The sequence below is a fragment of the Castor canadensis genome, chromosome 5 (assembly GCF_047511655.1).
Source record: "Castor canadensis chromosome 5, mCasCan1.hap1v2, whole genome shotgun sequence".
In the NCBI taxonomy this organism is placed as follows: domain Eukaryota; kingdom Metazoa; phylum Chordata; class Mammalia; order Rodentia; family Castoridae; genus Castor; species Castor canadensis.
The window spans coordinates 157,181,325-157,202,925 of NC_133390.1; the positions used below are offsets into that span (position 1 = coordinate 157,181,325).

At 53.8% G+C, this 21,601-nt stretch overlaps 1 protein-coding gene across 2 annotated transcripts; it reads left to right on the plus strand.

Annotated features, from left to right (window-relative positions):
* The first annotated feature begins 6,348 nt into the window (after positions 1 to 6,348).
* Bpifb3 (BPI fold containing family B member 3) lies at positions 6,349 to 20,219 on the plus strand. Of its 2 annotated transcripts, XM_020151320.2 has the most exons (15): positions 6,536 to 6,867; positions 7,687 to 7,843; positions 9,187 to 9,291; positions 9,686 to 9,826; positions 10,705 to 10,768; positions 12,399 to 12,459; positions 13,163 to 13,254; positions 13,382 to 13,561; positions 14,733 to 14,786; positions 16,148 to 16,318; positions 16,880 to 16,947; positions 17,883 to 17,925; positions 18,549 to 18,612; positions 19,097 to 19,173; positions 19,931 to 20,219. In XM_020151320.2, exons 1-15 carry the CDS (start codon positions 6,756 to 6,758, stop codon positions 19,958 to 19,960), a joined length of 1,419 nt encoding a protein of 472 aa, XP_020006909.1. In that variant the 5' UTR covers positions 6,536 to 6,755; the 3' UTR covers positions 19,961 to 20,219. The 2 variants fall into 2 exon arrangements, with proteins under 2 accessions (XP_073928513.1, XP_020006909.1); XM_074072412.1 differs by lacking the exons at positions 9,187 to 9,291; positions 9,686 to 9,826 and having other exon boundaries at positions 6,349 to 6,867.
* Positions 20,220 to 21,601: the final 1,382 nt, after the last annotated feature.

A 21,601-nucleotide genomic window follows, 5' to 3' on the forward strand; every position in this document is an offset into this window, starting at 1 on the left:
GGCCCTTACTAACACCGCGCTTCTGTCTCTTTATTGTGGAAAATCAACATGTTGTATTTTTCCTTTGGTGGATTTTGGGGTCTAAGACCAGCTTGGGGTCTGAAGGGCAGCTGGCAGCCTTGGGGGTGGGCTGAGCACGTACCTACTGACAGCCCTGCACAGGCATGTATATGCTTCATTAACCTGCACAACAACCCTGCGGTAAGGTGTCCCCACTGACAGGCAAGGGAATTGAAGCATGGGTTACATTGTCCAAGGTCACACAGTTTAGCAAGTGGCAAAGTTCTTCCCACCTCAGCTGTGTGCCCCCAAATCTTGAGACTGTGGAGCTGGTTCCACTCATTGGGAACCCATGACCCCAGTCTGTCCTGTGTTACCTCCTTCAACCCTCATAGCAATTAAGGGAGGTGAAGACTGTCCCCATTTCACAGGTGAGGAGACTGAGGCTTAGAGTGAATGGACTGGCTCAAGGCTACCTGGCAAGTGAAGGGGCAGAGCTGGGACTGGATTCTGGCTCTGGAGTTAGCCTGCTTGTTTCCAGTCTCGGCTCTGCCTCCATGCTGCTGCATGTCCCAGGCAAGCGACTCCATCAATTCAAGTCTCACTTTCCTCCCAGTGGAACAGGGATGATGTCAGTGACAATCTCAGGACTGTTGTGGGATCAGGGGACTTGCTTAGGACAATGGCTGGCACACACTAAGACTTCATGAATGTAAGCTTAGGTGGGTTTCCTGAGACAGGCCGAGAGAGACAGGAATAGGTGTCTCAGGGTCAAGGTGTGGTCATGCCCTGCTGAGTGTGTGTGCGTGAGCCTCTGCCCACAGCTTAGGGACCAGGGCCTGGGAAAGACCTATGCACACAGGAGGGACCAGGCTTAGAGGTTCATGTGTAAGGAGCCTTGGGTGTCCTTCAACATCTGCGGGTTCCCACATTCACCCACACACGCTTGTGCCGAGGATGTCTGTGTCTCACAATCCCGTGACAGCCAGCATCCTGACATTTGCAGCATTTCCCATCACCTCTCCTGGGATTCACGATACTGTTCTTTTTTAATTTTCTGAATTTATTTTTGGCATTGCTGGGGATGGACCCTGGGACCTGGCATGTGCCAGGCAAGTACCCTACTGCTGAGTCATGCCCCAACCCTATTATTCTAAAATTGACTCTTTTAAAACTAAATGTATATTTATACATAATTAAATTAAAATACATGTTCTAAGTAGATCCTGAAAATCAATGTCACTTGCTAGAATGTGAAAACACACAAAATAAGCTCATAACTTTGGAATGAAATGTACACAAAGGGTCTCCCATGATCAGCTGGTCTCCAGCCCTGGAAATCATCAGAGTGGTGACTGTGTGTCCATGTGTCCACACTGCTATGTGCATCTGTCAGGATGTCTGTGGACTGAGTCTTTGGAGTGGGGTCAAAGACTGCAAGTGTGGGTGGGTTCATTTCTGGGTGCACGCCAGAGGCCAGGTCAGGAGATCAGTGCTCCCCGAGCACTGATAGGCCCTGGCAGATGGGCCTATCTCAGCCTGGCACAGGTCCATGCCAAGGAGGAGGGAGGCCCGGATGTCAGGGCTGTGCCTTGTCCTTCACATCAGCCTAATCCTCTCTGCCAACACCTATCCAGCTCCGGGACAATAGTAGCCTTGAGGCAGATCTGGCAGGTCCAGGTGCCTGGGTAATCAGTGGATGGTGACACCTGATCCCGGGAACACCGGTGACACCCCCTACCCCCGGCTCCGCCCTGTGTGTCTGACAGCATTGTTCATGGCCACCGACAGTCTTTCTGCCACTTTCCCAGTGTGCAGACAGAGAAACCAGGCACAATGCCCTTAGAGTGGGAAGGTCTTTGTTGCCACCAGACCTTGGACACTGTGGCCTCAGATACGCAGAAGCTCCTCTCTGGGCCTCAGTTTCCCTGTCTATACAATGGCAAAAGGGTTGGATGTTTTGACAAATCTGATTCAATAATCATTGAGTGGTCAGCTACTCTGGCCTCACTCTGAGCTGGCAGAGTGTCCCCACTCCCTGGAGAAGCTGTGATGGACATTCTGTCTCCCTGGGCGCTGCTAATCTTCTAGGACCCTCCAACCCTAAGTTGAGGAAGAGCAGGACAGAGTGGCCTGCCTGAGGGCTTGCCCAAGTTCAAGCCTCCTCCCCATTCCTTCACACCACACTCCGCAAAAGGGTGCACCGTCACCTCAAAACAAAACAAAACTGAGGCACAAGATCATGGAGGGAGAAGGGAGTAGAGGCAGGTCTTTGATCTTGGGCTGCAGCTATCACCCCCCAGGGACAAGTTGGGAAGAGGGAGACCTTGAGACTTTCCACCTACCTCACTTCTCCCTTCCCCACCCACTGTCCACTGAGGGGCTTCTGGGAGGACTTTCTGGACATCACCCTCATCTGAAACCCCCTGGCAACCTCGATGCTCTAAAGTCCATTTCCAGCACCTGTCCTCCAGCAGGACCAGGCAAGTGAGGGTGGGCGCCTTCAATATTAGCCCCTTTTGCAGACAGGCAAACTGACTCTGGGAGTCACTCAATAGTGACAGTCCAGGAATTCTGTCCCCTGATTTCACTGAAGGAACTGTGCTCAGGGTATTTTCCTCCTTTGCTCAGTCCTTTCTGGGACGCCCGTCACCCTCCCTGGGCTGCATATCCATTGTCTCTGGAGACTTGTTCTAGGCCTCCCATCCCCAGTCTACTGAGTCAGAGCTGCCAAAGGCGGTAGGGGGAGGGCAGAGGAGGCATTTTAGTGAATCTCTTCCCACATGCAGGTCCGATCCCTGATCCTGCTTTGGCACCTGAAGGGTGTGGGGATCCCTGGGGAACAGGTGAGGTAGGATGGGAGTGGGTCTGGAAGGAAGAGGGGAGAAGGGCAGGCATTTTCCTGCCTTTGAGAGACTGGCAGGGGCTGGGAGAGTGAGTGTAGAGTCAGACAGCCTAGCTGGACTCCTCTGTGGCCTTGGCCAAGACGCTGCCCTTGCAGAGCCATGGCTCCAAGGAATACGAGCAGGAAATAATAAAAGTGACTGATCTCTCTGGATTAGTGAGGTGACTAGATGTGACCACATGTGTCAGATGCCATGGACACAGTCAATGCTCAGTAAAAGCTAGATTTCCTTCTTCCTCCTTCAAACAAATGTCTTCAGAGCATTGGTGATGCCCCATGCTGACCAGGCCTGGGAGCAGCAGTGGTGAGTCTCACTTACTCAGGGTAGGAGAGAGTGATGGCTTCGAATGACGACTTGGGAAAAGCAGAGCTGTCGCTAGTGGGGCTGAGTGTGCTTGAGCTGCTTGGATCCAGCAATTCCACTCCTGGCTGAAAAATAAAACGCATGTCTCCTCAAAAGACTTGACAGCAGTCAGAGCAGCTTCACTGTAAGAGCCAAACTGGGGAGCGAGGTGCCTCTGGACCTGGAAGGCAAAGCGAACCAAACGGTGGGGTGCTCAGGCAGGAGAGGTTCGTGGTGAGAATTCACCGTTGCCTCCTGTGGCCTCGGGAATGAGTTCCACAGACCCCGTGTGCGGGGAGCCACTCGTGAGGGCCCATGGGCCACTGCACTTGCATGACTCTCCCCCTCTGTGTCAGGACCGTGGTCACCCTTGGGGACAGCGACCTGAGGGGACACCGAGGGCTTCTGGGGTGCTCAACTTAAAATTTGTGATCTGTGCCCCTTTCTGTCCGTGTCTTATATTTTAAAAAAAACGTTTATTTTGTAGGAAGTGTGCTTGCCCGGGGCCCTGCTATCAGGGAAGAAGGTGTGGGGTTCAGAGGCTGCTGAAGGAAACAAGGTGACTGCCACTCCCCTCCTTGTCTCCCAGGCAGGGACTCAGGGCCTGTTCAGGAGACAGACCCATGTGTACAGTCAACACCCCTGTCATGGACTCTGAGACCAGAAAGGCCAGGGGACTGTGGAGCTCAGAGGCCTCAATCCAGGTTGAGGGCCAGAAGGGCTTTCTAGAAGAGGAGATGCCTAAACACGGATCTGCAGAAAACCCGTGAATAAAAGACAGAGTCCTTAAGGCCACGCAGTAGCCTGCAGGGCCACATCACCTCATGGTCCTATCTCGCCCACTTGCCCCCCTGCTGTTCCTTACCTCAAGAGTTCCAAATTATGATCCTTCGCCTGGCACACTCCACCCCGAGACCCTTCTCCTTCGGGTCCAGCTGACTTTAGTTGAGGCCTCGGGACTGCCATATTGAACACTGCCTGCCGTGCGTGCTCCTGGGCCTCTTCCCTGATTTATTTCTGGCTATATCATTGTGTTTGCACCCTCCCGAGCGATGCGTCCACTACAATGGCCAACAGCCACACAAAGCCACTGCTTCAAGTGTGGCAAATCTAAATTGTGGAGGGTTGTAAGCACATCTGGAAAAAAGGGAAGTTACCTCACTTATAATTTTATGTTGAATACATAAAATGATAATATGTTGTATATACTGGGTTAAATAAGCTATACGATTAAGCTTAATTTTAGGGGCTGGAAGTGTAGCTCAAGAGGTAGAGCACCAGCCTAGCAAGTGTGAAGTCCTGAGTTCAAGCCCCAGTACTGACAAAAAAAAAAAAATTACCTTCACCTGTTCCTTGTCACCTTTTACAAAAAGTGACTGCTAGAAGGCCTTAAATGGTACTATTTCTACAGGCCAGCTCCCTCAGGACACAGGCTCATGTCTTGTTTATGAGGGTAGCCCCAACAGACAGTAGCAGATAGTAGGTAGTCCACAAATGCCTGCTGTAGAATGAATGAGTGAATGAATTTCTCTACACTGTTGTCTGGATCAGCCTCAGAAACAGTAGAGGTAGAGTTGGTGACCATCCTCCAAGTCTGCCCTCTCCCCAGACCCATGGCCATCTCCATGTTAGGCCTGGGGCCCATGGCAAGGGTCAGGAGGCCTGGCCTTTAGCTGCTTCTTTCCCTCCCTGGCCTTTGTGGGGTGCAGGGGAAGGTAGGTTGGATTCTGTTCCATTGGGGTGGCTCTGGGGAACCTGGAAAGGGCCCAATAGGGGCTGAATGGGGTGGCACAGCTGGGGGCGGGTTAGGGAGATAGCAGCCTCTGCAGCCCCCATGACTTCTCCCCCATGCCTGGGCACCGACCCCAGTCTCCCTCTCCCCCCAGAAGGAAGGCTTAGTTCAGGCCCTCGGGGAAAACCGCAATTTGCTTCTGACATGACATATTGACGGATTTCTGGCGACTGGGCCCCCTTTGTGTCCCCAGAGCTGCCGTGGGCATATAAAGGCCGCTCCTTGGCTCGGGAAGGTGGAGAAACCAACAGGAGGCCTGGACTCCCCACCCACCTCTGTGGAGTAGCAGGAGCAGGTCGGTAAGACAGCCTTGGCCCTGGACCCAACTCCTGCCATCTACCCTGAGATCTTCTGGCATCCCATCTGAAAAGCAGGCACAGAAATAATTCACTACGGGGGCCTGGGGTATCTGGGGGGTGGCAAGAGAAAAAAAATCCATTTTCCAGATCTGGGGCCCTTCATGGCAGGGATGGGTGTGCTGGGGACAGACTGTCCTATGGACAGAGTTGGAGGGTGCCTATTTTTATCTAAACCTTGGAATTCAGCTGGCTTCCCATCATGGGGACATTTCGTTCTGTGAGAGACCCAGGGGGTGACAGGGCCACTCTTACCTTTGGGCCAAGGAGGAGAAGGTGCCCACCAGGGCACATGGTCAGTGAGTGAGTTGCTGCTGGAATTCCACCCCAGGGCCCCTCAGCAGACACCCCTTCAGCACACACGGGTGAGCCATGTGGAGGCCCGAGACACAGTCCCCGCCTTTGTGGGGCTCACAGAGATGGCAAACAAGGACATTAACACATACTGCATAAATGCAAATTGTCACCAGCAACTTAAAATAAATATTCTGGGTGCTGTTTAGTGATGGGCAAGATTCTCTTGACAAAGTGAAGCCTCTCCCGAGGGGGTGGCAATTGGTCACAACCTGACAGATAAGGAGTCAGCCATGCGGTGACCCAGGGTGAGAGCCTTTCCAGCAAAAAGAACAGTATGTGCAAAGGTCCTGAGGTTGGAGGGGACTTGGCAACTTAAGACAAAGAAGTCAAAGAGGCAGGAAGGGACTATGTGGGTAATGGAGAGGAGCCTGGGTTTTATCCCACAGGCAGTGGGAGCCACTGAGGGTTTCAGAAATGGTGACATGAGGGAATAGTTGGGTATATGGTCAGGTCCCTTCTATGGAACTAGTAATTAGCCATGCTCCACCTCCCACCCCATTTCCATTTTTGGAAATATTTGGAATGGAGGTGGGGAGGAGGAACATGTTAAGTCTAAGTTTTGCATGTCCCTGACCAGTCACTCCTTCTGAGCCAGTGGAAAAACAGTCTGGAACCAGAGCTCTTATCCTGCAGTCCTGGAGGGGCCCAGCTGAGGCTCTCGCTCCACGCTTTGCCATGGACTCGCAGTGGAACTCTCTGCCCCTTCCACAGATTCACTCTGTGGCCTTAGTCAAGTCTCCTCTAATCTCTGGCCTCAAGTTTTCTCATCTGTGAAAGGGGAGAAGGCAAGGCCTGTGTGTGCTGGAAGCTGAACAGCAAGGTGCAGGTGATGGTTGCCATGCACTTCACTGGAGGGCTTTCCTGGGAGAGAAGCTGAACTTGGGCTGTGCCACGTGGGCCAGAAGACTCCAGAGTGATGATGGGCAGCAGGGAGGGAAAAGCCTGGGCACGAGGCCTGTCTCCAAGGTCCTGCTTCAGCCCCTTCTAGGTGCTAAGCCAACGATGCTGGGTGTGTGGTTCCTGCTTCTGCTCTGGGGCCTGGCCGCTCCATGCCAGGGGCTGCTTGAGACAGTGGGCACGCTTGCTCGGATCGACAAGGATGAGCTCGGTAAAGGTGAGCTGGAGGCAGGTGGTCTGGGAGGGCTCGGGCTGCCTGTACGGGCTGTTTAGACAGCGTATTCTCCCAGGACCCTGGGAGTGGAGGGCACAGCATGCTCGGAGAACTTAGTGGTGCCCAAGGCTTGGGGACAGGGGCAGGGTGGGGTGGAGGAGTCACAGAGAAGTTGCTAACTGGGTCTTGCCTCTGCCCCATGTTCCTGAGGTGTGGAAACTCTAGTTGGCATTTGGTGCTGCAGGACCCAGTGGCTCGTGGTGACAATCTCAAAACTGCAGTAGAGTGGTCATGAATAAGAAACACTTCCGAGAGGCCACCCCGGCCTGCTCCGATCCCAGAAAGCAGTCTCTTCCACCTTGTCCTCTCATCACACAGGCTGGGGTGCTATGGGAGGACCACCCCCTTCACAGCGAATAAGCCTCAGTGACTGTGGGCCCCTCCTGCTTTGGTTCTGCCCTCCTTTTAATACAGGGCAGTCCGGGATCGGGAGCCCAAGCCTGATTTGCTGTGCGACTTTGGGCAAGTTTGTATGTGTCCCTAGGCTTTCATTTACCCACCTCTAAATGAAGGAATTGCCAGGGAATTCACTCGATTAACTCCAGACACTCACTGGGTACTTTCTGCATGCCAGGCAGGGTGGGTGGTCACCCTTGCTGTGCTAGGAGTAGGACACTGTCACAGTTCCCACCACTTGAGTGATCTCTGGGTCAATTCCAGTAAAAATGGAGTTACTAAACTCAGAGGACAGGGGCAGCTGGCACAGTCCTGCAGATAAGGTAGAAATTTATTATGTCTTCCTACTTCTCCCCTTCTCTGCAGCCATTCAGAACTCCCTGGTCGGGGGGCCTGTTCTGCAGAATGTGCTGGGCACGGTGACATCTGTGAACCAGGGCCTCTTGGGCTCAGGAGGGCTGCTTGGAGGAGGTGGCCTGCTGACCTACGGAGGAATTTTTGGTGTAGTGGAAGAGCTCTCTGGGTAAGTCCTCCAGGGCCTGTGCATGCCCCACAGGAAGGCTTGACTTGGTTTGCTTCAGGGAGCAGAGGGGAGAGGGACTCTAATTTGCTGGAAGGCAGTGGGGGCGTGTGGGGAGGGTGGTGGAAATAAGATTCTACTGCATGCTTGGCAGGACAAGAATGGCTGCATGCCACGGTCATCCAGGGTTCCTGTGCTGAGGTCAATTTTTGTTACTCCCTGTGTGATCTAGGTCAGGTTGCTTGGTGGTAATGAGTCTAAAGGTCAAAGACAGGCCCCGGAGAAGACTCAGGGCCAAGGCCAGGGCCGGCAGGAGGGTTGGGGCCGGGAGCAGAAGGGAGATGGTATCCATCTCCTAAAATGGCACGAATGCCTGAAACGGGGACTGATGGAGGCTGATGTGGCTCCACTCCATGTCAGTCTGGTAGATGTCATAATAAACCTGGAAAAACCAGAGCAGCCCTGTGACTTGCCTGGAGTCCCATAGTCAGTAGCTGCGCTGGTGTTTGAAGCAGCTGGTGCTGACTGGCTGCAATGTTAGCAGCTACTTGGTGCCAGGAAAGAATTAATCTGTCAAGCAGCTAAAATAAAGCCTGGCACACAGGAAGTGCTCCATAAATGCTATTGCTATAATTATATTCAGTATCTCTCACCCTGTAGACCACCCCTGCTGGGTGAGTCTTGGGTCTGAGACAGGAAGCTGACATAAGAATCCCACTATGTAGCAAAGCCTGATGTGACAATCTCACCAGCTCAGGCAGTGCAAGAGTTAATTGGGTGATCAGAAGCATTTGCCTATGGCTTTCAGTCAGGGAGGCTTCCTGGAGGAGAGGACATCCCAGCTGAAATCAGGAGAGCTGGGAGGGCTCAGCTAGCTGGAGGAGGATGCAGAGGGAAAGAGCCAAGAGAAGGGCGTTCTAGGCAGAGGAAAGAACCTGGGTAAAGACAGAGCACAGAGGATGAATTGTTCAGAGCCTTGTCTGAGAACTTTCTTGGGTTGCATTTGTGTGCAGGTGGGGGACAAAGTCAAGGTCAGAAACCAAACCAAACCAGGCTGAGGCAGTGGGATAGCCTCTGATTGTGATGCTGGAATTATATTTATTGAGCACACAAAGTACTCGTGTCTGCACTGCATAGGCTCACTTTCTGGGCACTTGTACCACCCCACGTTACAGATGAGGACACTGAGGCTAAGAGAGGCAGAGTCCCTGGCTCCAGGGGTCTCAGATGGTTCTTCAGGCTGCAGGTGGGATAGGGGACTGCCCAGACTCCTACCCTGCCTGATCAGGGACATCCAGGCACTGGGCGTGTCTGGGAGTGATAGCTCACCTCCACTGCCACACCAGGCTGAAGATAGAGGAGCTCACACTGCCGAAGCTGTCACTCAAGCTGCTGCCAGGATTTGGGGTACAGCTGGGTCTGCACACCAAAGTGGGCCTGCATGGCTCTGGGTGAGTATGCCCTGGGAACCCCTACCCTAATTATGCCTTGAGTCCTAACAGGTTGCTCCCTATCCCCTGTTCCTTCTCACCCTACTTCCTTCCCAAGGGACTCCCACCCTGCTCTTCTCCCTGGATCCTACTCCATTACCCTGTTCCAGAGACCACTCCACTGACCCCCAGGAGTAGCATCCTCACTTTCCAGATCCCCTCTTCACTGCTGGGGCTAGCAGGAGGACAGGGGCACGCAGACGGCAGGGACGCAGAGTGTGAGAAGATGGCAGGACACTGGACTAGGCCACTTGCTGCCTCTCCCAGGGCTCAGAGGGACCCGAGTAGATGTAGCTGGGCATGGGCAGGTGGGAGAGGCTGATCGCCTGGCCACACCCACTGTCCTGTCTCCCAGCCCCCTGGGGGGCCTCTTGCAGCTGGCAGCCGAGGTGAATGTGTCATCACGGGTGGCGCTGGGCATGAGCCCACGGGGGACACCCATGCTGATCCTCAAACGCTGCACTATGCTCCTGGGCCACATCAGTCTGGTTTCGGGGTGAGTTGCCACTCCATTCTGTGTTCCACCCACTCAGAATCAGCTCTCTGGCACCTGGGTGTCTGCAGGGTATCCCAGGAACACCAGAGTTGTCCCCACTGCCAGATTCAACCCCTGCACAGAGGGCATACCAAGGCCCACCAAGGCAGAGTCTCCCACCCCAACCACTGCTTGTGCCACCCACTTCTGGGTGTCCTTCCTGCTCCCAGTTACAGCAACCCCTATCTCCCTCATCTGGGATCCCTCATCTGAGGTAATCATTGTCTCTGCTCTTAGCACACCAGAGGCCCAGCTGTGCCTTGATTTGCTGTGTGACTGGAGAGAGACCTCTTCTCTGCCTGGAACTCAGTGTCCCCATCTGTATAGTTAGAGGCAGGTTTTGGCTAACCAGAAAACACTTTTACGTCCCTGTTCAGGACACCATGCCCTCATTTCATTTGTGTTGAATGACGAGCCCCAGAGATGGCAAACTTGCTCAAGGTCACATACACAGATGAGGCAGGGACAGTGATGTGCTGGCCTCTGACCAGGTCCGGGCCAGGCACTGTTCTAGAAAGAAGCAAATGCCCCTTGTCTACAAATGTAGGGGCAGACGGGGGACCAACAGGGGGGCAGACGCTTTTTCGAGCACAGATCGCCTACCAGACACATACCAACTCTCTTAATCTGGGCCACAGTACTGTGTAAGGTGGGGAAACTGAGGTCAGCCCTGGGTCCCATGGTGAGGTGAGCCAAGGGTTGAAACCCAAAGCCCCAGCCAACCCCACCAGGAGAGGAGACAGAAGAAATGCAGAGCCCCCAATATCTACCTGGCCCGACCATCCATGTGGCGCTGTCCCTTCATGGTGGCCACAGCCTCTATGTCTCCCTCCACCCAGATTGCTGCCTGCACCACTCTTTGGAGTTGTGGAACAGACCCTGTGCAAGGTGCTGCCTGATTTGGTGAGTGTGGCCCCGGGCCAGGCTTGTCCCTCCCCTTGGCATTCCCCTCTCCAGTTTTGGATAAAGCTGGCGCCAGGTAGGATTAAGCTGCGGTTCCCTTCCCAGCCCTTGCCACCAGGTGATCGTGCCTGGCCTGCTGATGGGCCTCCCAGGGGAATCTGCTAGTCTGGGGGTACAGCACACATTCCTCCCCAGACCTCCAGCCTGTGTTGGCAGCATCTCCGCTCCCAAATCTGTCTCTTTCTTCCTCCTGCTCTATTTTTGCTACTTGCCTCATAACTGACTTTATGGTTTTTTTAATTAGCTTTAAATTATAATTGGGTCATAAGCACAGTATGCTTAAGCTGCTCATGTATGTGCATCCCTGGCCCACCCCAGGCCATCCCAGCATCCATCACTTGGGTCTGGCCTGAGCCCATGTCACTGAGGAAAGGGTAACACACACCAGGGTCACACAGATAGCCAAAGACAGTCAGGCTGGCTGTCCCTGTGAGTTCCTGTGAAGGGTGCCTGTGTGGGTGACAGGGCTGGAGGAGGAAGGCAATGTGAGAAATCAGGGGGGCAGCAGAAGGGGCAGTTCCAGTAGTCCCCACCCCCAGACCCATCTCAGGTGGATTACAACAAGGGGGTGTGATTGCATTTACAATTTACACCGCGCTTCCACCTCTACCAGATGCTGAGTTCTGTGTGACACAGAGGTCTGAAGATAAGAGTTGATTGCTAACATCAAGAAATTGTGGATCTCTCTCTCTCCCCCACCCTCGTAGAACTGGGGTTTGAATTCAGGGCTTCACACTTGCTACACTGGTTCTTTCCTGAGCCATGTCTCCAGCCTGAGATTTCTCTTAACAGTCAGACTTCTGGCTTCTCTGAGCAGATGCTCCTGAGCTGCCCAGTGCCTCCCTCCTATAGTCCACACCCAGCTGGCTGCCACCTCCACGCATGCCCCTCTTCTCTCCTCCTCTAATTTCTGTGACGTGCCTGACCTCAGAGGCCTGGAGTTTGGGGTCCCAGGTTTGCAGTTGCCCTCTATTGTCTGTCTGCAAATAGGCAGGTGGCCTTTCTTCTCTGACACCAGCTATAGAGCGAAGGCACTAGACTGGGGTCCCACTTTGGTGGGTGATGGGTTCTGGAAGCTAAACCACTTGCTCCCCGCTCTCATTTTGGCACCGGGTTGGTAAACACATGGCGGATGGGCAGCAGGTGACCTGACCCAGACTGCCTCTTAGGTGGAAGAGAGGAGGTGCTCCTCTGTGGGCTCTTGATTCTAGGCCTCCAGGTGCCCACCTGGGATGGCAGGACGGGCCTATGACCTCAGGGGGAACCATATCTGCCTTTGCCTCCTCGGGTGAGGGCATTGTCCCCACGCCCCAACTGGCCTCTTAAATATCCTTCTGGCTCCCCTCTGCATGCTTTGGGGTTTCTGATGGGGCTCGGGTAACAAAGGGGTGTAGGCTTGGAGGCCCACTCAATCTGTCACTGCTCCCACTCGTGTCCCTCACACTGGCACCACATTCTGCCTTGCCTTGGCTCTCAGCACCACAGAGCCAACCATTTAGAGGAAACGCAGCTATCCTCAGCACAAGTGGGGTCTGCTTATTTTCCCTGTAACATCTGTCTCCTCCGGCAGCTGTGCCCTGTGGTGGACAGTGTGCTGGGCGTGGTGAACGAGCTCCTGGGGACTGTGCTGAGTAAGTCGGGGCCTGAACCCTCCTCTTTGTCTCTTCTGCTCCCTGCTTCCATCATCCATACAGGTTAGGTACTGAGAGATGCAGAAGGGCACGGGATCTCAGGACCTCTCACTTCCTCCTCAGACTGGCAACGCTGCCACTTCATAGAGGTCTGAGGAGGAGCATGGGGCCGAGGCCTGTTGGGCAGGCACAGAGGCTCTGAGGGCATGGAGGCTCAGAGCATCTGTGTCAGTGGTCCCCAAGCATTGACTGCTGCAGGCCAATGTTTATCGGGCACTTATGGTCAGAACCAGGAGGAAACTATTAGTCTCTGGCCAAACAACCAGACTGAGACCCAGAGAGCTTAAGTAAGGCAGCATGGGCCCATAGTCACAGTGAACCTGTCTCTCTGCATCTTATGGAAAAGGTCAGAGCACAGCTAGGAAAAGGAAAGCGTACAGGGGAATTAGGTAAGAGAGCAGTGCAGCCGGCTCTGGAAGACAGGAGCCTACCTCTGCCACTCTGGGGTAGTGTGACATTGGAATGGTGACCTCCTCTGTCTGAGTCTTGGTTTCTTCCCTTGTGAAAGAAGGTGACAGTAGCTGACAGCCAAATGAATATAGAGTAGAGGACTAGGCATGCATGCAGCAGGCACTCAATAAATGCAAGTAGGGGACTGGACTCATGGGGTCTTTCTGCCTCTGCCCCTCCTTTTCCCTTGCAGGCCTGGTGCCCCTTGGGGCTCTGGGATCTGTGGAGTTCACTCTGGCCACACTGCCCCTCATCTCCAACCAGTACATAGAGCTGGACATCAACGTGAGTGGCATGGAGGCCCTGTTGAGGCTCAGGCACGGGTGTTACAGAGGGCAGGACGGGGTGCTGGGACAAGGCCCAGTGGATGAGTGCCCTAAAACCCTCCCGTGCCTGCTTCCTGCCTCCACAGGCCATTGTGAAGGGTGTAGCTGGTGACATGGTTGATTTCCCCAAGCCCCACGTCCCAGTCAAGGTGCCCCCTAAGAAGGACCACACCTCCCAGGTGACAGTGCCATTGTATCTGTTCAACACTGTGTTTGGAGTCTTGCAGACCAATGGTGCCTTGGACCTGGACATCACCCCTGAGCTGGTAAGTGTGGCACTAGGGGAATTGGGGTGGGAGCTCCCTGCCTGGGCCCTTGGCAGTGCCACATGGTCACTGATTAGCCTTGCTGAACCCTTTTCTCTGTAACAGAGAGCTGGACATGTTTATAGCGTGTACACTGCTAATCCTTAATGGCCCCAGACTCAGTTACACCTCAGTGGAACCTCTGAATCCTTCTCAACTCAGTGCTTCAGGAAGTCGCTTTCAATTGGTCCAAACTGGCCTAGAAAATGAAGCCAACTTGGACCAGATGAGCCCTTTTTGAATCTAAGCTCATTTTTACCCTAAAGTGTGAATGACTAACACCTTCACTACCTGCTCAAGAGCAGATTGAGTTGGAGGAAAGAAAACTAGGGTTGGACCACACCAAAAATCACTTCACTTTTGTTCTGCCTCTTCTGGGACCTCCGTGCTTCCACTGTGGCCCCTCTTACACCCTCGTGGCTTACAAGGCCCAGCCCCTTGATACTTCGTGCAAGGAGGTTCCACCTGCAGCTTAGGCCCCAGGGAAGAGGGGTTGTCCTCTCAGATACTGCAGGTGAGGCCTACAGGGGACAGAGGTGGCCTCTGGGAGGTTGAGTTGGGAGGTAAGAGTCTTTAAACAAGGGCAGTCACAGCCAGGCAGAGACTGAGGGTGAGCACGCATGTGTCTGAGCAGCCTGTGGATGTGGGTGTGGGAATATAAGTTTTGTGGCAAGATATCAGACCCCGGAGGCCGTCCTGGTGCTGTGGTCCTCACGGTATGTTGGGTGAATCTAGGAGTCCAGCCTGGAGGCAGCGTGTATGCTGATCCTGTGTGAACTGGCCCATTATGAGAAGTGAGAATGTACAGTTACACTGGGGGTGGTGAGTATGGGGGTGGTGGGAGGGTACAGGCTATAAACACGTCCAGCTCTCTGTTATACAGAGAGCTGTGTAGTCCCTAGTTCTGAGCTGCTGTACAGGTGAGGTGAGCGAGGGCGTGCAAAGCCCTTGGCATGCCTGGTGTGGCACGTGCTCAGTAACCACTGCTCAGCAGGAACTTGAGTGTTGGTAGTGTCGTGTGGTATAACAGCAGGTGGAGGGTGGGGGTGGACAATCTGCTTTGTGTCTGCTGAGGGACTCTGTTCTCTCTCTGTGCTCACCACCCTCCTCCCCCATTTGGTCTTATGTCCAGGTTCCCAGCAATGTCCCACTGACAACCACCAACCTGGCAGCTTTGGTCCCTGAGGTGAGTGGTCCTCCGCTGGGCTTTGAGCGCGGTAGCTTCTTCCCCAGGAAACTAAATAGACTCCGGAAACTCTCAACACAGTTCTGCAGACAATTGTGATTGGTGGTGAGTCTGAATTCACACTAAGGTGTGAGAGACTAAAACCATATCTTTTCCTGATACAGAGTTGGCTTAGAGAGGAAAGGACCAGGGTGTGACTGCCCTACAAGCCACGTGGGCATTTGTCCTGTGACTGTAGATGTTCTAGCAGGCAGAGAATAGGCGCCCCCTCCCTGCAACTGCCTTACTTCATCTTGACCTTAGATTTTCTGTCCTCAGAAAGAAAAGGGAAAAGAGTCAGGGAGGAGAGACCAATGGGATTAATGAGTGACCCCAGGGCCCACCTCAGCTTTCCCATTCATTCAGCTGGACCGGCCACTTTTCAGCAGTGAGGGACTGAATTCCTACTGAGGTTGAAATGACTACTCTCAGGTCCTTATGTAACAGCAGATTCTGAGAGCGTTTGGAGAGGGGCCCAGAGACCATGGGTGTTCACCAGAAAGGAGGCAGGTGGCAGCTGAGTTTGGGGTGCAGAAGATAAAGTGTGTGGGTCTGTGAGGTTGAGGCTTTCACTTCTAAGAGTCCCTGGGCTACAGGGCAGAGGAGTCTCAGGGAAGGAGCAGGGCAAGGATCAGACTTTCAGAAGGACCTCTCAAGGGCAGGACCTGTGAGGTGGTGGAAAGGGACTTGGGCAGGGATTTGTGGATGTGGCCACTGGGCTGCAGGGAGGGTGGGCTCATCTTAGAAGCCAAACCCTTTGGTTTCCTCCAGCTGGCCTGACAGCTCCAGGGCCCCATGGCCCAAGCTGTGTGTCTGGTTCTGTGGCTTCAGACTCTGTGGAACCAAAGAGGATCTTAGACTTTCCTGATTCTGTGATTCACTCAGCCGATCAACTAACATCCCTTTAGCACTGACTGAATACCAGGCTCTGTACTGGTTCAGCTGGTTCAGGGATGTGCTGCTCCTCACCATGCAGAAGCAAGAAACAGAGGACAATGGATAAAATGTCCCTGTGTCCAGGGGCTGTTGTGGGGCTACCATGCTGGTGGGGGCGGCAGACATTGCAGAAATAAACAAGCAGACTCTAAGAAATGTCAGAGGTGGAGGGGATGGAGTGGCAAAGGTGGGGTGGGGTGCCAGGGTGTGCTTTTCACGTGGGGTGCTTGCAAGGCTTCATTGAGGTGACACATGAACAGAGGCTGTAACCTCAGTGACCAGCATGATGCCTGGTGCCCAGTAGATGCTCAATGACTGTTTGTTGATTGACTCTGATACCGGGGCACTAAGCTGTCCTCACTCTACTCTGTGCCTGCCTTTCCCAGGCTCTGGGGAAGCTACCCCCAGGTCGGCACCTGCTGTTGTCACTGAAGGTGAAGGAAGTGCCCACGGTCATGCTCCAGAGCAAGAAAGCCACAGTCTCCATTGCAGCCATCATCCATGTTCTGTCCTTCATCCCTCAAGGGACCCCTGAAGCTCTCTTCCAGCTGAATGGGGTGAGTGGGCCCAGCACTGGGGTTCTGAAAGAGTACCCTGATTGCAGCGTGGGAGGCCCATGTGGCATGGAAGGCCTCGCCCCCATCATCATCTCCAGGCTGAGCCCTAGAGCACCCGCCTGGTCTCTCCTACCTGCCCCTCGTCATGCCCAGGCCTGTCCATGAGTTGCTCTCACTTGCCCAGCTTCTGCTCAGCTATCTCTTGGATGAGCCTCTAGCTCCCTAGCCTCTACTCCAATCTTCCTCCTGCCTCTACCCAGCCCCCTTCTCGGCATCCTCCTTCCTTGCACCCTAAGCCTCAGTTGTGCAGGCTGCCAGGCTCTCTTCCTAAAGGCTGCCTGGAGCGTCCCTCCACTTCCCTCTGCTAGCTCCTGGTCTTTTGAGGCTCAGTCTTCCCTGAGCCTCTCCAAGCTCCCATAGCCCTGAACTCAGCACAGACCTGACACCCAGCAGGGCCTCAGCAGGGCTCTTGGAAGGAAGACATGGCAGAGATTCACCTGCTGGCCAGCGCAGGCTGTCCTGTGCTCTTCGGGCATGACCTCTGCTTGTTCTTCCTATCAGGTGTTGACTCTAAATGCCCAGCTGGCTCCCTCAGCCACCAAGCTGCACATCTCCCTGTCCCTGGAACGGTAATGTGGGATCCTGGGAAAAGGAACTTGCTCCTGTCACTAGGAACAAGAATTAGGGACCATCTCAAGCAAGAGTCACTTGCCATTTATTGAGCATTCACTAAGCTGGGTGTTTCATCAGCATCGTCCAACCTAAGGGGACATCTTTCTGCCAGGGAGGGGACAGTGGTGACCAACCTGCTGCTGAGACAGTAGGGCTCAGAGAAGCTGGCTGCAGTTTGGGGGCCTCCACAGCCCCCACTCTGCTCTGAGTGTCTCTGGAGGATGAGCCTACACCAGGACACAGAAGTTATATCCCTGCAATGTCAGCCTGAGCTGACCACCAGGACAGCTGTCCTGGACTGTAGGCAACACTTTGTTCCTCACATGACTTGTTATTTCTCTGCTCTGCCCATCCCCATGGCGACTAGGCGTCTTGATAATCATAGTAGCCAAGATGATGACATCACTGACAGCTCTTCCTCACACACACACACACACACATACACACACACACACACACACACACACACACACACACAGCACTTTATAGTTTGCAAAGCTCACTGTGACCCAGGCTCACAGTGGCTCCCTGAGCAAGTCTGCAACCTCGGCCTCACTCTCCAGGCCAGAGCTCTTGTGGCACAGGTTTTCCCAGGGGCCTCAGCTCTGCGTGCTTTGCGCTATAGGTGCCTGGAGCACCTAACTGCATTTCAGTGTCCCCCTCTCACTGCTGCCCCAGATAACTTCGCCCGAGGGCCTGGCCCGTGCCTGGGTCCTCCTCTTTCTGGTGGCAGTTCTTGTCTCAGCCTTCCAGGAGCTGGGCCTGTAACCCCATTTCTGGACCCTGCCAAGCTGTGGTGGGGGTGGGTTCGGGGTTGGCGGGGGGCAGAACAGATCTCAGGAGGGGCCACTGTGGCCATGGGGACCCTGAGCATCCCTCTTCTCTCTGCCAGGCTCGATGTCAAGCTGGCCTCCTCCTTTTCTCGTGCCTTTGATGTAAGTTCCTGGAGGGGTGTAGGGGCTGGAGGGGAAAGAACAGGGCTGTCAGTGCTGAGCTGACCTCACTGTGGGCTCTACCAGAGCAGGCGGTTCTCAGAGCAGGTGTGCACAGGGGTAAAACAAGCACCTTAGGAAAATGAATCTTGCGTGGATATCCTCAGCCCCTCACAGAGCTGTAAACGTCTAGAACTCACAAAGGTCCAAAGTTTGGAACGTCACACAGGGACTAAGGTCCCAAACTCAGGGAGTAAAAGCATTTCAGGGCATCACAAAACTCTGATGTTCCTGCTTCTCAGAGTGCTCCATTCTGGAATGCCATGAGCGTCTTGGGTTCTAGAACATTCTAAGAGTCCCTAAACTGACAGGAACCTAAGGGCAGCCTTCCACCTTTCTCAGGCACTGTTCCCTACAGGAAGGGCACCTGTTCCGAGATAAGAGGCCAGTGGTGAAGCCAGCCTAAATCAGGATTTCCTTTAGTGTCACTAGTGCACCCCCTCCCCCAGGGCTGGGTGCCTGCCAGGAACTGTGTCCTCACATTTGGGGGAGGCTGGGCGGCCGGGCCTCTCTGCCCAGGACAGGGGCGGAGCTCCCCGTGAGCCCCGCCCACTGCGCTGTTGCAGGCATCCCGGCTAGAAGCATGGCTCAGCGATGTGCTCCGGACCGCGTATGTGCAGAAGCTCAATGGTATGGCTGCCTCTGCTATCTTCCTGGACACACAGACGGTCTGAATTTGGGATCATCTAATTCGTTGCCTTTTTCCATTGCTGTGATTCCCATTAGTAACATGAGAAACTGAAGCACTCAAACAACATGGATTAGTACCCACCTCATGCAGGCTCTGGGTTTCCTCAAGGGCTGATCTGACCTGAATCCTGCTTAAAGCGCCCACAATCCAGTGGAAAGCAGTCAAATCAACAAATGATTAGAATAAAGACCACTAGGGTATGCATGCCATTGATGAGCTTCCAGGAGGCCTTGCCAAATCAGAAAAGGGACTTTTCCATTTGGGTGTAGGAGGATGAGTAGGAGTTTGCTAATAGGAAGCAGAGTTCCCAAGAAAAGAAATGACTGCTTCAAGGATAGTTATATAATAGAGTCAAGAGGATCCAAAGGTCCCTAAGGTCTGAGACACCAGAATATCTTTGTCTTCAATCATCCCTCTTCACAGTGGACCTGGAGGTTGGGATTCCCCTGCCGAAAATTCTCAATGTGAATTTTGCCAATTCGCTTCTGGAGATCATTGAGGTGAGTTTTCCCTGCAGATGTGATCCAGGTGGCCGTAGCTTGTGTCTGGAGAGCCCCGTTTGACACTCACGAGGGCCATTATCCTCTGGTGTGTCCATGCACCATTTTCTAAATCATTCAGAGAATTAGAAATGACTTAAGTCGGGAACAGCAAAAACATGGCACGCCAGCTTTCACTCCTCCTTGCCATGCACAGGGCAGGCATTGCCAATCAATCACAGAGCTCTTTCTTGTTGAATTCAGACTCGTCTGGACTTTAGAATGAAATCGCAGATGCGCTCACAGAATCACAGTTCTCCTGGTTCTGGGGCAGCAAATACTTGTGCTCTCCCTCCCTTATCCCGTGGCTATGGCAGACATGGCTAACAGTGTGGTATTCCTTCCTGTTGAGTATCAACCTGCCCTCACAATCCTGTTCAAACCAGTACAACTCTGAGTTGTGGGACAGTTCTGGGAGGTGGACAGAGCAGGGAAATCTGTACCCATTCTTCAGGTGAGGTCAAATTTCTGATCCAAGGGTACACAATACGTTACTGGCAGAAAAGGCTCTTGAAATTGAGCCTTTTAAGTCAGCAACCTAACCCACACTGGATATCATTTATTTATCACTCATCCATTTAATGAGTGCCTGCAGTGTTCCAGGCACAGTGTCAACTGCAGGGTGCAGGTGACCGATGGTGCAGAAGGCATGGGAACAAGGTAAGGATGTTGGGGCACGAGGACTCTGAGGCCTGACTGAGAACTATTATCCTTGCAGAATGCTGTCGTGCTGACTGTGGCATCCTGAGGCTGGCATCACCGCTGCCCTCCCTCTTGACTACAGAATCCTCTCTACCTGCCCATTCTGCCTTTGTTCCCCTCCTTGTCTCTAGCCTGCGTGGGTGACAGTATAAGTGCCCCCTCTCCACCCAGGTCCACCTTGCCGCTGGTCCATCTTGCAGTATGCCCCAGTCTGGGATGGGATCTATCGGGACACCACAGTTCTGCTTCAGAGAGCACTCTAGGGCCTCAGTACAAGTCTAGAGTGTCAATAAACATCTCTTTGGTCTCGGTCTCGTACCACTTTGTTCCCCAGTCACACAGGGCTGCCTTGGCTCAGCCTGCCCTCCCAGCTCCAGGCAGAAACTCCTGGGAGGTAAGAGGACTTGCAGCCCAGTTGCTGCAGTGTTGAGTCTCAAACTTCCCTGGTGACCTGGGCAACCTCTGGGTCCCCTTCTTCCCCCTAACCTCTCTCTGTGTCGCTCCTCTCCCACCCCTGATACCTCTGTCTTTCACTCCGTCTCTCTGAGTCTCTATCTTTGTCTCTGATTTCGGGACACTTCTCAGAAGGTACATGTGAGTTGTATTTGGGAAGGGTGAGGAGGAGGTTTCCAGGGCAAACAGGAGTCTGTACTGCAGGAAGAAGCAAGGATGATGAAGCCACGCCCTACCCTGGAGGGACCCCATAGGCCGAACGGCAGATGTGGATGCCCCTAGAACAGAAGAGCTATGCCAAATGCTCTTGGCGCACATGGGGAAACTGAGGCTGGAGCTGGGCCTGGCTCACTGGGCTGCACAGAAGCAGAATTGGGATGAGAGACTAAGGGTCCTGTCTCTTGGTCCCAGGCTCCACTCTGCTGCTAACAATGGGCCTTGTTGGTGAGGAAAAGCCCCATGAACAGCCTTGGCAACTGGCTTAGAGCATTTGGGGCTAAGGACAGACAGAGGAGGGCTTGAGCCCACTGAAGGACTGCCCACCAATAGGAAAGAGCCCGAGACTTCCTCCCTCCCCCCTTCTTCCCACCCACCACCTCACATTGGCCTCTATCATATGCTCATGCAGTGCTGAGTGACATGTCTGGGGTGACCTCTGATCCCTTCCTTCCCAAGTCTCTCTGACCCCCACCTGGTGAAATGAGGGGCTGTGATTCCTGCCTGTGCCGAATCCCATCCTGACTGCTGCCTAGTGACATGGCCTCAAGCAAGTCATCTCACTCGTGATGCTTTGGAATTAGTGCCCAGTGGGGTGTTAAACCTCTGACACAGCATCTGGTATACAGGAAGTGCTCAGCAGACATTGGCTGTTCCCAGCACTCCTCTGCACAGCCACAGAACTCACCATGACACACAGACGCTATCCCCGACTCTAGGGAGCTCTGGCTCAAGGCGGAGAAAAAGACAGTCAGGAACCATCTACTGTGGCAAAGGCAGTCTGGCCCTGCCTACTTTCTGGGTTGGTGGTGCCCTGTGTGTAAGGATGGGAGGAGTGTGCCCTGCACGCCTGGGGAGAAGACTCCGGGAAGACACAGCTGTGCAAAGGCCTGGCTGCGTGTTACTCACCACGTGTGTCGGTCCCTCGCCCCAGCACTTGACGAGGGGTGCCAGGCTTAGTCCTCCAATGACTTGAGTACACTAATGTTCCCATTTCACACAAGTACTTGCTATGGTC